Source organism: Pogona vitticeps, chromosome 5 (genome assembly GCF_051106095.1).
Source record: "Pogona vitticeps strain Pit_001003342236 chromosome 5, PviZW2.1, whole genome shotgun sequence".
Taxonomy (NCBI): Eukaryota; Metazoa; Chordata; class Lepidosauria; order Squamata; family Agamidae; genus Pogona; species Pogona vitticeps.
The window spans coordinates 44,423,467-44,445,636 of NC_135787.1; the positions used below are offsets into that span (position 1 = coordinate 44,423,467).

Genomic DNA, 22,170 nt, shown 5'->3' on the forward strand with positions numbered 1-22,170 from the left:
TCCCCAGTATTACTGGTGACTAATATTTGTTTAAATGCTGGAATTACAGATACTTTGTTGTCAGGGTTTTTCTATTCTTCACTCGCTGACACTGAGTTTAGGGCAGTGCCCCAAACCATCAGTGTCATGCCACTTTTCCAATGTTTGAAAGATCTTCATCCTTCCCCATTTCTCCTTTATCATCTCCTAACTCCCTTCTGAGAAAAAAATTGTAATTTAAAAACAAACACTAAAAAGATTATTTTGAATTTGGAAGAAACATAAATTGTTCTTCATGTCACAAAGATTAATAAGAATGGAATTTAACATCAGAACTAGAAGAAACAAAACTATTTAAAGGTGAGACATGATGATGCTTCTCACAATCTTGTATCCTGCCTCAGAATTTTTTCATGTTCTCTCAAGAAAAACTTTGACAATCAAGAAGAAGTTTTAAAAAATGATAGAGGAAAACAAGGATTTTTTAAAATTTGTTCTACTTTTTTATTAACACTAGTTTCACTCCTGCATTGTGTGCACACTAGAATGCAGCACAGTACTTTACTGGTATTGTGGGTGCAAGGAAAGCTGATCAAGTGCTCACTGTGGCTGAGGTAATTGCTCTCAGTTGTGATTCGGTGTGGACAAGATAATTACAGTGTCTTCATCTGGAAGAATTAAAGCACATGTCCTAATCCTGGCTGTATTTTTAACATGTGTGCCTTGATGACCACTGGAGGATGTACATCTTTAAACAATTTAGTAATCATGGCATGCTTTCCTTATCAATTTTGTCTAAACTAGTATAGCAGCTGCAGTTATTAACATCTCTGATGTACGTGACTGTCATAAATCATTTGGAAACCACTTATTTTTAAGGAAGATTACAAGTAATTGTCTTTGAGAGATGTCAGAGTTTGACTCTGACACTATAATTACTGTTAAGGCCTGGTTGAGAAATGTTACAGGTTTGGTAGTTATTATGCTGTGAAAGCTGTTTGAAGTGTCGATTTGCTAAGCTATTTTTTGACACTTTGCTTTTATTAGGATCCTTGCCTTTCTGCTCTACATTATGGGCTGTCAATTTGGAATCAACTTATAGTGACCCTAACCAGGCTTTCAAGGTACGTGAGATATTTATGGAGTGGTTTTACCACTTCCACACCTTCCATGGCTGAGGGGGGATTCAAACCCCAGGTTCCTAAGTCCATCCCTCTATTCACTGCTCACAACAGGTTTCCAACAGGACCCTAATACAGTATTGTTAAAATATACAGTAATGTGGAACAAGGCAAACTAGTGCTGTTTTGTAAAAACTTCTAAAATAGTAGGGTCAGGGAGGTGCCAACCCAAGTGATTCTCACGGGCACCACTCCAAAGTGGCATAAATATAAGAAGTACCTATATTAGAGCAAAACCCCAACAAAGAGTAACACAGGCCCCTCTAGCAGTCACAATAAAAAGCATATTGATTGTTCATTTATTTTTGCAGAGGCCTTCAAGACTACAACCCATTTCCTCATAAATCCCAGGTATGCTTGTTTTACGTTTAGTTCCTGCCTGCTCTCCCTCGCTTATTTACTGCATACATATCTATAACTATGGGAAATGTGCATCATGCCCTGAGGAAGTGGGCTGAAGTTTATACCATCTTAATTTTCATCATCTTTTAAGTATCCGCAAACCACTTTTTTCTTTTCGGTCTAAAAACACATCCTGTGTGGATCTAAATACATTTTTTTTCCAATTCTCGCCCAGTTCGGAGCTGTGTGAAAGAGTGGTTTCCGTTTGTAGCAACCGTGCGGAGAGGCTATTTGCATTTGCTATACCATTTCTCAGCATGCCCTAATTGTGGGGCGGAAAAGTACAGACTCATCAAAGAGAAGTTTACTCGACTCCCTCTTCCCCCTCCCCTCCCGTTAGCAATCTGCCGCCTGCTCATCGCACAATCCGCCACCAGAGGCCGCTGTGGTTTTCCCACCAGATCTCGGCCGAAGCCGCGCGCGGTTTGCGCCTCTCGCGGCAGGCATGTGCGTCCCTCGCCGCTCTCGCGCGAGCCCGTTTCTCGTATAACCTCGCGTGGTTTGAGTAGGTCGGCCTTTTTGGTTCCCGGCGGAGCGCCATGGCGGTCGGCAAGAACAAGCGCCTCACTAAAGGAGGCAAGAAGGGCGCAAAGAAGAAAGTGTAAGTCGGGCTGGGCAGACACGCGGGCGCGGCAGGAAGGCGGCGGAGCGGGAGCCGCGGCTGGAGGTCGCTGGATGCCTCCGATCTTGGCTGGATGGAGTACGGAAGGAGGGCCGATGTGGAGGAAGCGCTGCTGTCGTGGCCGCTCTCTAGAGCAGGAAGAAGTGCGGGGACCGGGAGGCAGCCTCACGGGCGCGCCGCTCTAGAGCTGCGGCTCTCGAATTGCCTTCCTGGTGGCCTGAAAGTCGGGGCAAGTCGCGACTGTATAGAGGCGGTTTTGGCCGCTGCTGCCTCTCGTCCCTTGGAGGGAATGGCTCGGGAAAAGAGAATTGCTAGAAAAATGGGAACGGGAGGGGTCGCCACCGTTCCCGTTCCGCCCGGGTAACGGAGTGGCCCGGATTTCAGGCTGGAGAGCAACGTTGCCCTTCCTGCACGGCTGTGCAAATAGGAACCGTTCTGCACGACCAAATCGGTTATCACGTGCATGGTAATTTCGTAGCAATAAATTTCGCTGCCCTTTGGTTGCTGCAGACCTTTTGTGCATAATCTAAAATCACACGTTGGCTGCAAAAATGAAAATAGAAGTGCCCCTTGTAGTATTTGGAAAAGATTCAAAACCTGAGTTGGGGTTTTCGTCGACGTTTTCACTTGGGAGACTAATTTTTTTAATCATACGTAAATGGGGAAGAGAGAGGACATGTTTGGGTGGGGAGAAATTTAAAAAGGAGATGGGTTTTTTTCTTCAAAAAATTGCATGCTAGAAAGTAACATTAAGTATCAAGTGAGCTAGTCTGACCAACTTCTTCTCTCGAAAATTAGGGTCGATCCTTTCTCAAAGAAGGACTGGTATGATGTCAAGGCCCCAGCAATGTTCAATATTCGAAACATTGGGAAGACATTAGTGACCAGGACTCAGGGAACAAGTAAGTACTGTAACTTCTAAATAAAATGTTTGCTGTTATGGTATAGTTCCTTAGGAGTTGCTGGCTTCAGACTTGCTAATTGGTTTTGTGCTGCCGCTTCTCAAAAATTGTGTGTAGTGTTTTTGATGTCTAAATGTCATTCCTTAGACCTTTTGAATTCAGCAGTCTGAGAAAGGTTATGTTGAAATTTGAAGTGAGAGCCACTTCCTTAAAGGAAAGAAAAAAATAAGTAGCCTGAAATGTAGCAGACTTTACAGTATTGTGTTTTTTTTTACTTATTTCATCTTAACATCCTACAGAAAGACAATTCTGAGAACTATCTTGGAATCTGTTAGCACTAGATAATTTAGAGTTTATAGGAAACAAAGAGTACTGTAACAGTAATTAATATTTACAGAAATTGCCTCTGATGGACTTAAGGGCCGTGTATTTGAAGTAAGTCTTGCTGATCTTCAAAATGATGAAGTCGCCTTCCGTAAATTCAAACTGATCACAGAGGATGTGCAAGGGAAAAACTGCTTGACAAACTTCCATGGTATGGATCTTACACGGGACAAAATGTGTTCAATGGTCAAAAAATGGCAGGTTAGTAATGTTTCTAATGGACATAATTATACTAAGTTTTAAATGCAGTTTGGAGGCCTCCTTTTGGGTGGGTTGGTGGTGTTTTGTTTAGGGAGGAGTAATAGATGTGTTTCCAAAATGCCAGCTGTACGAGAAATCATCCCAAGCAAATCATAAAAGGTTACTTACATTATCTGGTTTCTGAAGATGTTACTACTTAGGTTTGTTAGATTGGTTTCTTAAGCTTAGTTTATGTTTTTATTATTCCGTGTAACGCTTGAAGTGCCAACTGATATGTCAGGACTTCAGTAAGGGCTCCAAAGGTAATGAGGAATACAACCAGCAGTTCCTTAAGTACTGGCAATTTGGTGCTATGATTTATATTGTATGCATAAGTCATTATGTTTTTAATTGTACTTGTTTTTAACTATGCGAGCTGCATTGGCTCACCTAGAGAAAAACAATGTAGCAGTTAAATAAAGCCTGGTTGACAAGGTTCCCACAAAGCTGGGTGCACATGCGCCTCTGCCTCCCTGTGCGCAGCTGTCTTCCTCCTCTGTGCAGCAGTCACATTAGGTTCTGGTCACAATGGAACCCAGTGGGGGGGGCAAAGTTGCACACTCAAGAGACAGAGCCCCCCCAATGGGGCTGAAAATTAAAGGGTACGTTGGTGGTCGGTGTTTCTTTATTACTAGATGCTTCTATTTAAGTATAGTATTGTTACATGTTAAACCATGTTCAAATTTTCCAGACAATGATTGAAGCCCATGTTGATGTCAAAACTACAGATGGGTACCTTCTACGCCTTTTCTGTGTTGGCTTCACCAAGAAGCGCACTAACCAGATTCGCAAGACTTCCTATGCCCAGCACCAGCAGGTCCGCCAGATCCGCAAGAAGATGGTGGAAATCATGACACGAGAAGTGCAAACGAATGACCTGAAAGAAGTTGTCAATAAGCTGTGGGTAGAATTTTGTATCAATTCTTTAGGAACAATCTTTTTTATTGAAATAGATTTTACTGACAACAGGCTGTCTGCAAAATATAGTGGTACAAACTAAATTCTGTTTGGCAACTCGTATATTTTTCTTCTTGTAATCCTCAAGAGACCATTAAATTTTCATAGTTTTGGAACTTACCCAGTTTGATATGTGGCATCATGTATCCATAGTTGCTCATACTTGGAGCACACCTCTTAAAATCTATGGAGGCTAAGATGGCATAACATGTTTCATCAATGTCTCTTGATTGCTGCTCACTGTTACTAAATATGAACTATTCACTTTCCAAGTCATGGCTAATATTTTCTCCACATTTGGAACGAAGGTAGTTGTTTTAATATTATATGCCTGGGTCATCTAATAAATGATTTTTTTAATTGAAAAGAATCAAGTTTCAGCATATTGTGCTTCTTCCTATTCTCTCTTCCCCATGAATCCACAAAGGCCAGGTTTTTTTCCTATTTTGTTAATATTTCTCAAGCCTGTACTCATTTCATGTCCCTTTTTTTTAGTTTTTAAGCAGTCTCCTGTTTGATTCCCCCTTCCACAATCATACACTATCTTTTTTTGCTATACAAATAACATATTTTAGTCAATCTCTTGCTTTAATTCAACTTGCTTTTTAGCTTAGCTTTAGTTTGTGCAAGATAATCCTGTGTCTATGTGATGAGAATCTTTAGAGTGTTGCCTTAATATCCCTGGTTAGTCCATCCTCTTGTTCACACATATTGTAATACATTACTCCTTGACATTTTTTTGACCAAGATGAACCAAGTACCTTTGCTCTTTATTCAGGTCCTGGCCATCCTTTCTGATCATAGTTGTGCCTAGACAATGTAGAAAGAACATAAATAGAGATGAGCACAAACTACTGGTTTGGTGGTTTGTGCTGGTTGGGTTTTTGGCCAATCAAGTGTTCGGTGGTTCCCAGCCCACCTTCTCTGGCAGGTTCCCTGTCAGAGGCAGGGCCCAGAGAAGGCAAGTCAGGGAAGCACCAAACACCTGTTTGGCCAAAATTTAAATTGGCACAAAGTAGTGGTTTATGCCCATCTCTGAACACAAGCCCTACGGTGCCATCAGTACTTGTCCTCTTGCCATAAGAGGAATTTTCTGAAAGACAGAAACAAAAATAGTGCTTTCTTTTGGAAGATTTCAATTCTGGACACGGTTCTTACTAATGTTCCTTGCAATTGTAAAGGCTGGCAAATAAATAGGTTTTTTTCTCTCCCTACCATTCTAGGATCCCAGACAGCATTGGTAAAGACATAGAAAAAGCATGTCAGTCAATCTATCCCCTTCATGATGTCTACGTTCGTAAAGTCAAGATGCTTAAGAAGCCCAAGTTTGAATGTAAGTACTTTGCTGTTTATCAAAATATTGACTATATTTTATTGAGGGAATGAATGATGACAATTTGTTTCGGTCCCAAATGAGTCAATGATTATTCTTTCCTAATTCTGACATTCCCATAAAACAGTTCTTAATGGTTATTTATAGGCATCTAATGAATGCTGATCTGGTGTTATCTTACATTTGGTTGAATTTCTTAGCAGATACACTTTGCAGAAGATTTAGATTGTCAGTGTAAAATTCTTGATGCATTAATTAATTTAAACTATTGCATTATTATTTGCAGTGGGTAAGCTGATGGAATTGCATGGTGAAGGTGGTGGTGCTGGAAAACCATCAGGTGATGAAACTGGTGCCAAGGTAGAGCGAGCTGATGGGTATGAGCCCCCTGTGCAAGAGTCTGTTTAAACCAGATACACAAATAAAAGATTTAATATAAACATTGTGGTAATGTGATTTTCTATGGAAAACCTGCCCGTATTTTGTAGTCACAAAGTGGGTTGCTAAGGTTATCTGATTTACAAGCTGTTTTATTATTTGGCCATTTTGGTACATGCCTGAGAATTCAGCAGGGATCTATTGATAGAAGTGAGAAGCTGCTGCGAGTGACTTCCATTTGTCTTCCACAGACAAAAACCTGCGTAGTAGGGATTTTTGTGAGTGTGTGTTTTAAGGTAATAATTATTCACTATGCAGATGGAGTGCAGGCATTTTAAAGTCAGTTTCAGTAAAATTCTACGGTATATAGATGGTAGATTAAAGTACTATTTGATATTTCAGGATTGGTGTTTCCTGTTAACTTCAGAATCTTGTGAAATCACACACAAAGTATAATGGACCTTAGAACATCTAAAGCAAATTAGCTGCATTTAAATTTTAGCTTAACTTCTGTCAGGTGGTCTTAAGCCTTGTACTTGTATTATCAAAAGTTATGAGTTTGCAGTTTTCTGCTGCTTAGGTTATGGAAATGTGTTCCTCTTTTATAATTTTATATATAGTTTTATATATTTTTAATATAAAACAGTTTTTTATATATTATGCCAGTATTCTGTGATTTTTCAAGCTATTGAACATGCTAGTTTTTATTTTTATTGTATGGTAAGAGCCAGTGATATATAGGTAAAATGACAGACTTGCATTCCGGAGATCTGTTCAGACATCTCTTCTTGGCTACAGAAACTCACTGGACAGTGGCAATAGTGAAGCCATTCCTTGAAACCCTGTTAGGGCTGCCATAAGGCAGATGTGACTTAATTGCACATTAGAAACAAAATAAATGGTCACATAGTCCTAATTTTTAATCTTGGGGGACCATTTCTGGTCTTCAAATAGTTTTGTGATACAGCATGTCTAGTTCCTCATCACATGCTGGATAGGGCTGATCAGAGTTCTACACCCCCAAAAATCTAGAGGGTTTGAGTTACCCACCCTTGTTTCAATTAAGTGCTCTTGCTCAGTGTATGTGTGGAGTGAGATGCCTAAACAGACAGATTATTCCCACTTAATAAGCAAAGGCTGTGAATTACTTTTCTAGGCCATATGAAAGCCTTATTGTAAATTTCTTTTGTTTGTGTTGATAAGACGTGCTGGTAGAGGATCTGGTTTGAGAAAGAAATAGTTTTAAAGTGCTTTGTTTCTTTTTCTTTTTTCCTTTTCAAATCATTGTTTATATACCTTGAATATTATGAACTGGATCCAGCTTGAGGCACATTGGTAGGCTAGTGAAAATCTTGCTTAAAGCAGTTTTACTGGTTTCCAAATATGCTGAATAAGAATGGGGTAGTACTTCGTGCCAGGAGAAAAGGGAATTTCCCACAAATATGTGAGGTATTTTTCACCACCTTAGTGATCTCATGCTCTACTATATTCAGCAGGATCTCTCAAGTCTTGAGGGCACTGTTTTAGAAGGTACCATAATGAGCAGAGGCAATAAAATCTTGTTTTCATCATTCTACTTGCACATTTGTAAGTCTTATCTCTAAGCCAGTACTGCAAATCAGCTCCAGTTATCAAAAATGAATAACTATAATTTAGAACTGCAGAGTTGAAAGGGACTCCTATGAATCATCAAGTCCACCCTTTGTCAAGGACACAGTGAAAAATTGAACTCCCAGCCTCTACCTCTTCAGCCAGATCCAACTAAGCTATCCAGCATTGAGCATAACCTTTTCCTGTTGTCTTATATACACATAGGAAGAAAAACATTTTTAGAATAAGCATGAACAAACCAGGCTGTAAGAAGGATTCCAGAAAGGGCACCTCCCTTATGAGGAAAGCCTACAGCATGTGGGGCTCTTTAGTCTAGAGAAAAGGCGCATGAGGGGGGACATGATTGAGACATGTAAAAGTATGCGGGGATGGATAAAGTGGATAGAGGGAAGCTCTTTTCCCTCTCACAATACCAGAACCAGGGGACATCCACTCAAATTAAGTGTTGGGAGAGAACAGACAAAAGCAAATCTTTACCTAGCATGTTGTTAGTCTGTGGAACTCCTTGCCACAGGATGTGGTGATGGCATATGGCCTGGATGCCTTTAAAAGGGGATTGGACAGATTCCTGGAGGTAAGGTCCATCGCAGGTTACAAGCCATGATGGGGATGTATAATTCCAGTCTTCAAAGGAAGATGCCTCCAAAGGAAGATGCTGGGGAAGGGGTATCAGGAGACAGGTGCCTTTTGTGCTCCCAGAGACATCTGGTGGAGCCATTGTGAGACGGGAAGTTGGACTAGATGGGCTCTTGGCCTGATCTAGCAGGGCTCTTATGTTCTTAAAGAGACATTTTAATTGAAATTGTAAGTTTAAACAAGTTTTTATCTTAAATTACTTTTTACAGTTTTATTGAGGCTTGTTTTTGCATTATTAGGAGTTAGAAAGTTTCCTGTATCACAGCTTCCTGATATCTGATGAAGAAGTGAAATTTCACTTACTAGCTTTTTAATTTGAAGAAGCTATTTTCACTTTACGTGTTAAGTATAGTTGACATTTGAAGCCAGCTCTGTTAGTACTGTTTGTGGAATTATATTACATGGATTTTAGATATGATCCTGATGCTGGGTATTCGAGATTTTTTTGAAAGCAGTTGGGTCAGGCCTGTTGCAATTTATCTGACTGGCAGTAAATGTCTAAATCAGTTTTTTTTGGAAATAATTAGTAGACTGTGATTGCTTATACCCAGTATAAGTCAAATGGTTTATTTACACACATTTCACATACACAGAAAATATTGCACCGTGGAAGCATACATGGAACTTACCATGTCAAAATGGCTTAGCTTGTCTTCATAGGCGTGATCATAGAAAGGCAATTGCCTAAGTGTGCCCCTAGCAGGCTCCTGTGTTCTTAATCTGTCTTGCATTTGTTGAGCAACCTCTAGCACTGCTGGTATAAGGGAAGGCCTCCATTTTTAATAGGATATTGACTATGATCTGGTAGGTTTAAGAAATCTGGAGCTCTAAATGTTACAATTAAACAGCAGCTGTTTCTACTTTATAATGATGGAATATATTAAGCTAGTCTGCCCTGTGCTATTTTCTTATCGGCCTGTTCTTGTAGTCAGTGCAGAATTCAGAAGCAGGAGCAAAGAGTAGTTGTCCAGACTACTCTATTTCCAATAGCAAGGAGTACTGGTATTTGTAATCCAGTGACATCTGGAGAGTTGCACTTTGTGGTTTCTGGTTTAGGGTCATGGTATCTGTAATATTTTTATATTCTTCTGGGAGGAGATGACAAAACAAAAACATTTCTTTTTAATGAGGATTTTCTAAGAACACACTGAAAAACTATTAGGAGCCCTTTAGATGGCACTGTTGGAGTGAAGTTGTGGCATTTGGCAAACTTAGTATGCAGAACTGAGACTACCGTGCCAGATGCTTATGTAAATGTATGAAATGAAATGCTAATAGAATACAATCCATTCACTATCTAAATGAGAAAATAGTAATTAATGTTTTTTCATTAACAAGGCTATAAAATAGGAGTTTCCCAAGTGCCACTAAATGTCTAAATTAACCACTCGCTCAAAAAATTTGTTGATCATGTCTGCTTATCCGATGTTTTATATAAACAAGTAAACATTGTGAACAGTGTGTTCAAAATTGGTTTTCAGTGGACCCTAAAAACTGGATTGGCATAGACAGCTGTATAAAATGGGAAAATCTTATAAAGCCTATGAAACAGAAGTCATGTGCTGAACTAAAGCAAAATATTAAACTTGGATGGAAAAATTGTTGCAGCTTTTGTACCAGTAAAGCTTTTGTACTCTGCTGGGTAGAAGTCTAAAGTCTATACACCTTTGGTTCTGCAAACAAAATTCTGATACTTATAGTCTAAAAAGGAGTGAGTGGACTGTGTAGTGATAAGTCTTGTGGATATGAAAGCTGTGGTGGTTCTCTTTTTGAGATGACATATATCCTTGTTTTGGGCAAAAATAGCATACCGCCTATATTTGACCATGTTTGACTCATGCAACCATTGTGCTGCTGCTAGACTGCCTCATATTAGGCACAGTTAAATTATTTTCCTTATTTTACCTCTCTGTGTTGCAAGAGGACTTCATTCATTGAATTTAGAGTAGAGATGGGCAGCTTCTACAGGCCTGGAGGCAGTAATCCGTTCGCTGCTTTGAGGGCCATACATAAACATGTCCCTGTGAAATCAAGAAAATCTACCTGAATGGGTAACCCTTTCTCCTATCTGTTTAAAAGAAGCTGACATCTATTTGTGACCCCAGATAATAGCAGAAATCAGCAATATTCTGAGTAAATATATATGTATAAATGTGAAAGTACACATATAGGGAAGCAAATATGAGCTGCAGAAGAAAAATTGGAACTTTTGCTACAATTTGAAGTGAAAGCACTTGCTAATTATTTGATTGCACCAAAAATACCAAAATAAGAATTTCTTATGTACTATATTTGCAAATATTAATGGAGATAGACACCTTGTAGTTATATGCATAATCTTAGACATAGCATATGGCTACTTAAAGTGTAAATATTTCTAATATTTTAATAGTTAATTTAATTTTATGCAGGTTTTTTTAATTCTAAACATGATGAAAGAAGCACACATTGGGCATCTGGTTCCCAAACAGAAATATAACTGCCGGTTGGTAGAGGGGAAAAACACATTCTATTAAACAGTATTTACTTAATCTACACATAGTGTTTTTCAAATTTCTGATTTGTCTCTGAAAAACCATTTAGCTGTATTGCACATACCAGCGTCACTTAAAGGGAGGGATTTGTTGTCTGTAAGTACCATATAAAAATTCCCTGCATGGCTGTGGGAGAAGGCTGTTTTATCTATAAAAGCTTACAAAACTACACATTCAAGAGCTTTGAAGTTACTACAAAGTTCTTGTTTTTCACAAATAAGGAATACTTAAATGGTTGAGTGGACTAATTGCAACTTGTTCAACTACAGTCATTGCTTTTGTAGTTTGTGTTTCTTGATCAAAATGGATATACATTATTATGCTGCAGACTGATTAAAGACTATAATGAGAATTACTCCACAGAAATCTGTAGCTTGCAAATATAGAACAATAACTTATCATCTGGCTGCTGTTTTATCTTGGCAAGTTTCATTTTAACAGGAGCATGAGAAACATGGGGGAAGAACCAATTTACAAGAATGTACTGCTTGGTCTTACATTTACACACTTTTGGGAGGACAGAAAGGAATCCAGTAGAGTGAACAGAAGACGGAACAGGCTGGGACAGATCTGTGATAGTGATGTCTTGCATTGTAGGATTGAACAGCCATGACCCATGAGGTCAGGATTTCACACAAATGCATAGGATGCACATTATTTTCTCACAATAAGTGATGCAGGTTTTCTGAACATACATCATTCTAGACATAGGGGATCAGCTGACAGAAGGGAAACACCACTACCAGTCATGAGGTGAAACCAGTCTTTGAACCATTTGTGTTCATATCACCACGGAACCATTTCAGAGAATCCTGCTCTTTTAATCCCTTTTAATACAAAATAATGCATTACACGGTAGATAATTTAGCTTGCTTGGTTTGAGTGAAATAAAACCTGAAACCCAGTACTTTACAGTGGCTATCCTGTAATCAGGGTTTACTGTTTTCATACAGTGCCTGTTAAGAAAGGGTATCAAGTTACTGAAAATGGAATGCAGCAGAATTAATATTTGAATATTCAGTTGTATACTAGAACAAGATGCATGCTGGTTAACTTTTTCTTGGAACAATGATCGGAGGTGGAGTTTCTGAGTCTTAACTGGAAACAAAGTATTGGACAAACTAGTATATTATAAAAATAGTGCAAAAATGCATTTGATAGTCAAAGATTAGATCACGTGATCATAGAGGGCAGCCTCTGCTACCCAAAATATAATGTGCTTAATAAAATATTCACTTTTATAGGGAGATGGTGCAGAATTGTGTTTCATTCTTAGGAGAGTTGTAGAATCTGGATGAAGTTTTTAGGAAATATTCCAAATTTGCCATGTAATTCTCCACTCATCCATTCTTCATCTACAGATTCGAGCCCTGTTATAATGTCACCAACCTGTTGGAATAAGTAAATTGTAGTCAATAAGAATATGTTTTTGTTAACAACCCTTAAATATATGCTGGCAAAAAAGAGAAGCAAAACATTGTGGCCCTAACCTATTTATTTCAGTGTGAGCTTTTGTGGATCAGAATCCACTTAAACAAAGAGTGCAAATACTCAAAGCTACTTTGAAAAAAAAAAACACCTCACATAATTTCACTACTGTTCACTACCATTACAAACTCTACTTTCCACCCCTTCGTACTTTCATTAGTTAAGCTTCAACACTTGGGTCATAAATACAGATGGGGGTATTCGTATGCAAATATGAATATCCCCCCACAGGTGGAAATGAGGGTCCGGCCTCATGGGGCCAGACTGTCCACTCATTCTTCCGCGGACATGCACTCGATGGAGCCTTCCTATTGCGCCATTGTCTGCAATGGATTAGCTACTCTGCAACCTGTCAGAGAGGCTTGTCATCCTGCCTCCTGCCAGGAGTGGCTAATCCATTGCGAACAACAGTGCGATAGGAAGGCTCTGTCGAGCACATGTCATTAGTGGAATGGTGAGTGGACAGTAACTCGTTAATTACACCAGTGGGGGGATATTTGTATACAAAAACTCTAGATATAAACTCAGTTAATTAACTGGTTTATATGAAACAATGATACTAAGGTGACGAAGGTTAGTACTGACATTTCTGTAATGCTCTGTCTACATTACAGCACGGTGGAAAATAAAAATGAATTTTAAAATTACTCACTTTAAAAGAAAGTTCATCAATGTTTTCAGCATGAAAATCATACAGGGCCTTGGCTTTTCCTTTTTTCTCACCTGGAGTTTGCGCCGGTTGAGTTCCTCCTATAAGATACAATTGTTTCACAACTAAAATATTAATTTGGGCTTTTTCTCTGCTATCACATCATCTTGCTGTGACATTACATTGGGGAAGGTGAAGGGAAGAATACTTGTTACATGCAAGGAGGTAGGGAAAAAACTGCAATTTTCTTTCAGTGGTGACTTGCCACTGCATTTCTTTAAAAAAAGCAAAAGCAGTGGTCCATTTACTAATTATCAGCTAGTCAGACATGTTCAGGGGTTTAAGCATCTGGTTGCTGAGCCAGAGGTTTGGAGTTAAATTCCCTATTGTGCCTCTTTGATGCATTGGACTCTGATCCTTGGGGTCCCTTCCAGCTCTGCAGTTCTATGATGATGATGATTAACAACTGTTCTGTTTTCAGTACAGCAAAGGGAGTGGGAAGAAAGGTAGATTTTACAGTTTGGAGGAATTACAAATTTGTCATGGGACTGCCAAAATATACCTCCAAATGTGTATTTTTTTAAATTCGAAACCTCAACACAAATCTACTGAAAACAATGTTCAGTTGGTCAATAACAAACTAAGAAATTTTAATCGAAGCTGATGGTTTTGTCAAGATTTCTCTTCGTAAAGGAAGAAAAATACCTACAAAGAAGAAAGCATGATAAATCGCAACCACTGTCAAATTTTTTCTATATTTTTCTTTAGTTAACAGTGAAACTGTAAGATAGCAAATATTGTGTGTATGCCTCCCCATATATCCTTATTCCTAAGTCATATATTTCTACAAGCAAAGCCTAAGCTTCAGTCAAATAATCAGCAATATATAAAAAAATACAGTGCAGTTTGAAATATATTCAAGGTATAAGTTGTTAGAATGTATCCATCCTGAATATATTTCTTCTCAGCTATTATAAGGCCCCTCTCCTAAGAGATAACTTCATATCCATGTAGAAAAGCTACAGTGCATCATTGATTCTGGTTTGTCTAATTGTCTATTAAAAGGCCTTTATTTAAAATGTATGAAGAGGGAAGAATGACTTTCCTTATATATAGAATGAAACATATAGAAAGACTGATTTGAGTAAGCTTTGTCAGTTCTGGCAGTAGACACTGCAGATTTTTATCCCCTTGTCCTCCCCTTTTAGATCAGCGACATTCTCGAGATCTGAAAATGTTCAAGTATTTCATCTCCTTTACAATATCTAACAGAATGTATCACAATAAAAGTACTTGAAAGCATTAAGATGAGTTTTGCAGAAGGTTGCAATGTACATTTTACCATCCCATTTGGCAAACTTCTCAGTATTTTCACACGCTGGCACACATCAGAGGAAAATGATTTGATAGTATCAGCGGTGGGCTTATACTGTCAAGAGATCTTCCAGTAGAACTGATGCTCACAGCCAACATTAATTTTCTGTGGGCAATTTTCATGCTGGGAGTATTTCCTAGTGTCATGGCGGCCTGCCCAGAAATGCTGGAAATTTGTTCCATACTTGTTTCATGTTTTACTCAGCAGAATTAAGTTCTCCTTGATGGAAGTGTAAGTTACAGTTTGCAAAGAGTAAACATTTGCTAACTGATACTGTATTACTAGAACAACATGTCCAGTTCTGTGGTGTTCCACACCTTTGCGTTCTCTGTCCAACACAGCCTCCATGAGATGGGAAAGGATGGAACTGCAACAACATGGGGCAGGAGTAACAAAAAATTTTTTTTGAGACAAAGGTCTTGCCACAAGCAGTTCCGATCTGATCTAGAACATACTGGATATTCAGTCTCTCACTATCTTATGTTCATGCTGTGAACCAGGTTTGGGGCGGAGGAAACGCAAAGGATTTCCTTTACAAGGGAGTTCCGAGCCCAGAGAACAGGCATGAAAAAGATATTATCGTACTTTCCACCTAATGTTATCTTACTTCTCACCTAATGTTCCTTTGATGGATGGAGGGAAAGAAGACAAGTACATCTGGGCCTGAGCATGGATCCAAACTCTAGTTTAGAGGCTGCTTTTACTTAGGTTTCTAAAGACTTTCTCCTGTCATAATCATTCCGTATTTCCAAGACATTTAAACAGTGGCATAGATCGTTAAAACTGAGGAATGGGTCAAGCAGCAGTGCAGTTAGTATTGTGATTACAACTGCAACATCTAAAGAGGGAAACCACTTTATATTCCTAGCAACATACATGCAAACTTTAATTATGTAACTTCTATGAGAAAATCAGAATGGGTGCACATTCAGTAAAAAGCTGTTGCATATGATTCTGTACCTTCAGAATCTGGACACCTCACAGAACTGTTTACAGTGACTATACTTTGTATACCACCAATGTACCACACAACAGTCTGTATGGCTAATCATTTTATCGCTAAGCAAACATTTTTTCTTTTAATGTGTTGTCTATTTTTGCACTACCTGTTCTTGAGTGCCAAAGTACACTGGAACGGATTATCAATTCCATGTCAAAATATTCAGTATTGCCAAGGACCAGTCAAGGCTGTTCTACCAATATACATACTGCCAAAGTTAAGTTTATCTTCAAGCTCAGTGCCCTGAGTTCTCCAAAGTATGGGATCTGCATAGTCAGGGTGGTGGTGAGAATACTCATTTCTTACTTAACTGAAGGAAGAGATGTATCTTGAGCAGGTGCCTGAAAAACAAAATCATCTAAATCTGCCTGATATCAATGGGGAGAGGGGTGTTTTGTTAAATCCAGTGCAACAGATACAGCAAAGTGTGGCACCTTAAAGCCTAAGAGGTTTAGTAAGACACGTGTTTGTGAACTGCAGCTAGCAAAGCTGTGTATGTACATATCTAGTGAAGTGTGCTAGAGTCCATAAAAGCTGTTGGCAAAGAAAACTGATTAGTCTTTAAATACCACTTGTGCTTTCACAAGTTGTAGGTAGCCAAAGGAGATCTCAGGAAGACGACAAGCCAGAGAAGTAAAGTGTTCAAGGCTTGATATATCAACAGTAGTACTAACGATAATGATAGCAAATACTCCAGAGAAACATATGTCCTTTTCTTCAAGGGTTTTGTGTTCCCTAATAAATTCACAAATTCCAAACTGAACTGTTTACTGAAGCTAGAAACAAACATACATGGCATCTCTCAAGGGAACCTTTTCTATACCTTTAGATGACAGCCATTAGGGAAAGCTGCCTACATAGTATGACCAAAACTGTACACACCACGGGCCCATTTATTTACTCAGCTGTTGAGTTGCCCGATAGGCTGAAGCTCTTTGGACACTGCACATAAAAACAAATAATTCAGCTGAACACACACACATTATTGTTTGGCAAATTCCACATACTGTAGTTCAGTGGTCTCCTGTTTTCACTCTGTCATGCTACCAACATGAGCAGGGCTTGGAAAAGTTAACCTTGTTGGACTACAGCTCTCAGAGGCCGGGCTCCTTGGATATGTTGGGAACTGAAGTCCAAAAAGCTAACTTTCTCAAACTGTGAATATGAGTGCAGGCAGCATTAAAAAGAGAGACGAAGAGGCTTGTATGTATGTGCCACATCCACATAAACCCCTGAATGCAATATGCAAGTCATCGGCTGGGCCTGGGCCCTATGCCTTACATGTATGTTTGGATTATTTCTTAATGCTTTGGCCTTTACTTTGACTTCCTTGGTTAACACAGGAGCCAGAAGCTTCCCCTTTCAGAACTGTACCTGAGCAAAGACGAACAAACACCGTAGGGAAAATTCCTTCCTTTCCGTTTAGTCTCCCTCTGTACCACTCTGAGTCCACATGCTCTAATATCAAGATACGGTCTCCCTTTTTAAAAGATAAATCTTCTTGGGCTTCTGCTGTGAAATCATGGAGCGCCTCACACCACTCTCTGGCGTGTCCTTCCACCTGTGAAAATGGAAATGAGCCTTGAGGTCAGTGTGTATGACAAAGAGAACTTTTCTAGTGCTGTTTAGAAAGCAATCCTGCCTTATTAATTCTATACGCATCATTTAAAAGGCTTAAATGGATTAGTGACTTGAGGTTAAATGGGAGAGAAGCTTAATATCAATCCTGCCCTGTGAGGCACAACGAAAAGATAGTGAATCTTTGGTGCAGTTTAAAGAGCCTGTAGCTGCACTGAGGTTATTTCTTTATTTACTCTTTCTACTGAAAGGAACACACTGCATTGCATTTTGAGTACCAACCTTATTTTGTTGGCTTTTAGGGGAAAGGAGGATAAGTATCCAACCACAGACCCAGTAAGGGTCCAAACAGAACTGCCTTCTAACCCAGAAACCTATCACTACCTTTTATGGGTACACAACAGTGGGAAACGGCCCCTTCATCAAGGGGTCTTCAGTGCACTTTAGGAGCTTGAAAACACAGAGAATAAGAGAAAGAGTTTAAACAATGAATAAAATTTAAGAATGGGTAAAGTGAAATAAAAGTTGTGCCTGTAGAAGAAAACATTTCCTGTACTCTTTCTAGTCACAGACTAAAAACATTAGATGCCCACCATCTTATACAAATACTAGTATCCCTGTTTGTCCCTAAGCACTTCTGGAACAGCTTATTCTTTCTGCTTTTTCCTCTCTGGCTGTTGCTTGTGCAAGAGTGATCTGCTCTTGTCTTGCAGGTGTGGAAAGCCTTGTTTGAAGTGACCGGGTAATTTCCAGTTTGCCTAAATTTCAAGCCAGAAACTGTCAGGAAGAACCACACAGCATTCTGTCTCCAGAGCTATTATGCATGGTAAAAACAAGCAGGGTTCTGGCCTATGCATAATACATATACAATGTATACGCATAGCAGTATATACAGGACGCATTTGCATTGTACAACTCCCATGCTGACTATAACATCAAATGGGAAACAAATTACCTCCGTCACAGGTGTGGAATTCTTATTCTTCAGTGGGGTCCCATCACCTGTGCAAAAGGAGAATAAAGCAAAATTATTTATTAAACAGCTAACATTTCCTAATTGCTGTACAGAGATTAAAAATAAAATAATCCTTGCCTGCAAGAGTTACAGTCAAATAGAGATGGAAAAAAGCAAAGAAAAAGCAAATGAATTCAAGCATCAAGTCTTCAAGATACTTGCATCGACTTCAAAGTGTTGATGCTTACTTATAAAGCCCTAAACGGTTTAGGGCCTCGATACTTGTCAGAACGCCTACTCCCACCAAGATCTACCTGTGTCACTCGTGCGAGCCAGGAGGTGAGGCTGAGGAGCATAACGCCGAGGGAGGCCCGGAAGGAAAAGACAAGAAATTGGGCCTTCTTGGCGGTGGCTCCTCGCCTCTGGAATAATCTACCTCCTGAGATTTGCGGGGCTCCCTTGCTGGGTACCTTTAAGAAGGAATTAAAGACATGGATGTTTCGGCAGGCCTTCCCTTCACATAATTCCTGACCTTTTTCCTCTCACTGTTTTCTGTTTTGTTTTTTGTGTATCGCAATGTAGTGTTTTTATTACTTAGAATTGTCTATTTCTACTTTTATTGTATCATTGTATGATTGTTAACCGCCTAGAGTGGTCCTCATCCGACCAGATAGGTGGGATATAAATAAATAAATAAAATAAAATAAAATAAATAAATAAATAAATAAATCATCTGATCAGGACAAGGGGGCCTCCCTGCCTTTAAATACACATGCACAATCCCATCTGCTTTCTTTCAGCTCTGCATTTCTAAGCAATTCAAATACTGATTTTCCTTGGTTTCACATTATATACTGCCTACCTTCTGTAAGTTCAAGGTCTTGTAAGTATGTGATTCTTTCCCTCCCTATTTTATCTTCACAAGGACTCTGTGAAGTAGCTCAGGCTAAAGGACTGTCAATATTTCAAACTCTTCTGCTACCAATAACTCCAAGTGAAAATTATATTTGTATTTTAATTATAATTCTTTGATCCACCATTTAATTTATGTTATAATTCCATCCCATCAATTGTACTTTTTAAAAAAATCTCATGTAAAAACAAAGAGTGAAAGAAGAGGGATTATAGACTTAACTAACACATTTCATCAACAAAGTCTAGCTCAATCTTCTTCAGCCTCAGCGCCAAATGCTTTGGAGTACATCTCACATCAGCACCCACCGGCATGTTTTAACGCATTATGAGTCCAGAATACATGAACCCAAGAGCCAGGTTGGGGAGGTAGGCTTGGGAGCACTTATGCCTGAACACAGCATGGAGTGCATTCACATCCACACATTTGAACACTCCAAATTGGAGAAAGGGAAAAGGATTTAACAGTGACATTAGGGATGATTTTCATGATGCTTCTTCAAATACTGAATGTCATGATAACTGTCACAGCGCTCTTCTTTTTCCAAAATTCTTCCACATTAAGCAATGGTTACCAGTCTTGGATCCCCAGATGTTTTTGAACTAAAACTCTCAGAAGCTTTCACCACTAGCTGTGTTGGCCAGAATTTCTGGGAATTGTGGTCTTAGGAAATCTGTGGACCGTTAGGAAGCACTGCCATAAACTATGGCCTTGTGTTTAATATCATGTGAAAGCACATTGGGGAAAATTTTTTTATAATGAATCATGAATTAATAACAAAGACATTTTTTGTGTGGCTAAGTAGAAACAAAACAAAACTTAATTTTTCAGTGTTTCCAGTTGACTAATATAGCACACTTCAAAAAATTTTGGAGACCTACAGTGGGGTCTTGACTTAAGAACGGCTCGAGTTAAGAACATTTTGACTTAAGAACCGCTCTCATAAGAAAATATTGACTTGACTTAAGTACTTAGATTTGAGTTAAGAACTGAAAAAAACCCATGTGGGAGGCAGGGAAAGTGCAAAATGTGAATTTTCAGTTAACTGTTGGCCAGTGAAAAGGGTGCCTGTCTGCTTCCTCACTCCTCCCAGCGTTTAGAGAGTGGACTGGGAGACAGTCTTCGGACTGCCTGGTACTGTACTGCCTGGACTGTATTTTCCCTGCCTTCCCTGAACCTTTCTTGACCTAAGAAAAAAAGAAACAAAATATCCCCCCTCTAGTGGTCGAAGGCAGAATAGCAGCTTCCCATTAGTTTCTATGGACGGAAAAGAGCAGATACGGATCAAATGGTTTTCAATGCATTCCTATGGGAAATGCAGATTTGACCTGAGAACTTTTTGACTTGAGAACCGCCTTCCAATACGGATTAAGTTCTCAAGTCAAGCCCCCACTGTACTTGCTTAGTTTTTTTTTTTACCTGATTCAGGTAGATCTTCAATAATTTCTACAAAGTTCAAGGGGAAAATTCCTGAGGTGCCTCTCAGTTCTCCTTTGGCCCATTCTTCATTAACATACTCCTTCAAAAGAATGATGTCACCTTCCAGAAAACTTAGTTCATCTCTCTGGTCTCCGATGTATTCAAATCGAGCTATACATCTAGGGCCACTAAAATATGAATCAATCAGTCAATCAAGAATAGTTTTCTTTTTTTAAAAAAAGATCTAATTTCTAAATCCCAGCCATAACTGCACTGAGGTGCTACTGAGATTTCACTCACCGCATTAAAAAAAAAAGATCTCATTGCTGACCCGAACAGACAAACTGCCTTTTTTGAATAGCACTAAACACATCCTAGGGCATGCCTACCCATACATGTGAGAGAAATATGTGCTGTTTTAACTGTTATAGTCACTAATTTCCATAACGAAATAGCTAAAGTCTTTCTGTTGGACTGGGCAGTCATAATGGTCAGAATAAAGTATCAGATCCATGTAATGGAAACTCTAACTATCCACACACGTGTCCAATGCCTCAGATACGATCATGGATGTAAGATGATACACAGATGCTAGTTGCTCATCAGTCTGGTACTGTTACAATAGCTCAGGATATGATTCAGCTCTCACTACTAAAGCTTCTCCATGCAGTTGCACAAACACATACATGATCATAATGCACAAAGAAACAGTAGGACTTCTATATGCCTCCTGGCTCTTAACAAAAAACAAAAACTCAAACAAAAACACCACAATCACCCCCAGATTTCAATTTTGTTTTCAACTGGGAATGGGAATTATTAATAAGATAGAAATTAACACTGCTTATTTTATCTCTCGGCTGACAGCAATGGACTGTGGCTATCAGAACCTATAGTTAGGCTCATGAGAAGATTGAGAAAACGTAAATACTGTTCACATGGCATAGTCTATCTTTTCAAATTAAAATCTAAGGGTGAAAAAGAACTGCAAGGTTGTAATGCTTGTCTCATATTTTAGGTAAGTAGTATAACCACTGATACATTTCTCAGGAAATAAATATTTCACTGACATCACTAGATTTTGCACAATCTAGAAACATCTATTCTTTTGTTTATTTTGGTCACTGTTAACTAGGCTGGACTAAAAAGACTTTTGAAGAATGAAAGAAGGAAAAGCAACTCAAGCAGTACACTTAATTTCTAACTAGAATGCCATTTCAACAATATAAGTGAGGCACAATGATTTTCATGTATTATTTCCAGGGCTTTTGAACTGGTATTTTAGTTAATTTTGATAATAAATAGTACAGATCTCTTTCTGTTCTCTGAAATATGAAATGTTCAGCTTCCGAAAATACTTTTCTTTATATAGTAAAAATGTCACAATAAATGAAAGATTAAAAGAAAAAAAAATCTCATCACCCTATTGAATCATGATTGCATGTATTAATCTCCAGTCTACTGCAGAAAAATAAATTATTTCTCAAAAAGGGGGGAAAGACAAAGATCTTCTGTATGATAATCTTACAGTATTCAGACACTCAATAGTTGTACTTAATTAATTCAGTACCTTAAATGTAATTTCAAAACTGTATTTTCAAAGGACAGAGCCATGAAGCTGAACATAGGCAATC

General features: G+C 38.8%; 2 protein-coding genes and 1 non-coding gene across 6 annotated transcripts in view; 2 read left to right on the plus strand and 1 right to left on the minus strand.

Moving 5' to 3' along the window:
* The first annotated feature begins 1,989 nt into the window (after window positions 1–1,989).
* Window positions 1,990–6,440, plus strand: RPS3A (ribosomal protein S3A). The gene is made up of 6 exons (XM_020781318.3): window positions 1,990–2,163; window positions 2,983–3,086; window positions 3,484–3,671; window positions 4,402–4,610; window positions 5,891–6,000; window positions 6,287–6,440. Exons 1-6 carry the CDS (start codon window positions 2,102–2,104, stop codon window positions 6,406–6,408), a joined length of 795 nt encoding a protein of 264 aa, XP_020636977.1. The 5' UTR covers window positions 1,990–2,101; the 3' UTR covers window positions 6,409–6,440.
* LOC140707925 (small nucleolar RNA SNORD73) lies at window positions 6,049–6,115 on the plus strand. Its single transcript, XR_012088054.1, has one exon. It is a non-coding gene; the product is annotated as a small nucleolar RNA SNORD73 (small nucleolar RNA).
* Window positions 6,441–9,162: 2,722 nt separating the features above from the next.
* Window positions 9,163–22,170, minus strand: part of SH3D19 (SH3 domain containing 19) — a 91,452-nt gene continuing 78,444 nt past the window's right edge. For all 4 annotated transcript variants that reach the window (XM_020781319.3, XM_078394770.1, XM_078394771.1 and 1 more), the window contains 5 exons: window positions 20,537–20,724; window positions 18,205–18,251; window positions 17,046–17,232; window positions 13,300–13,397; window positions 9,163–12,548 (listed from right to left, as the gene is read on the minus strand). In XM_020781319.3, coding sequence (XP_020636978.3) covers window positions 12,432–12,548; window positions 13,300–13,397; window positions 17,046–17,232; window positions 18,205–18,251; window positions 20,537–20,724 — 637 coding nt within the window. In that variant the 3' untranslated portion in view covers window positions 9,163–12,431. The remainder of the gene's footprint in view (window positions 12,549–13,299; window positions 13,398–17,045; window positions 17,233–18,204; window positions 18,252–20,536; window positions 20,725–22,170) is intronic.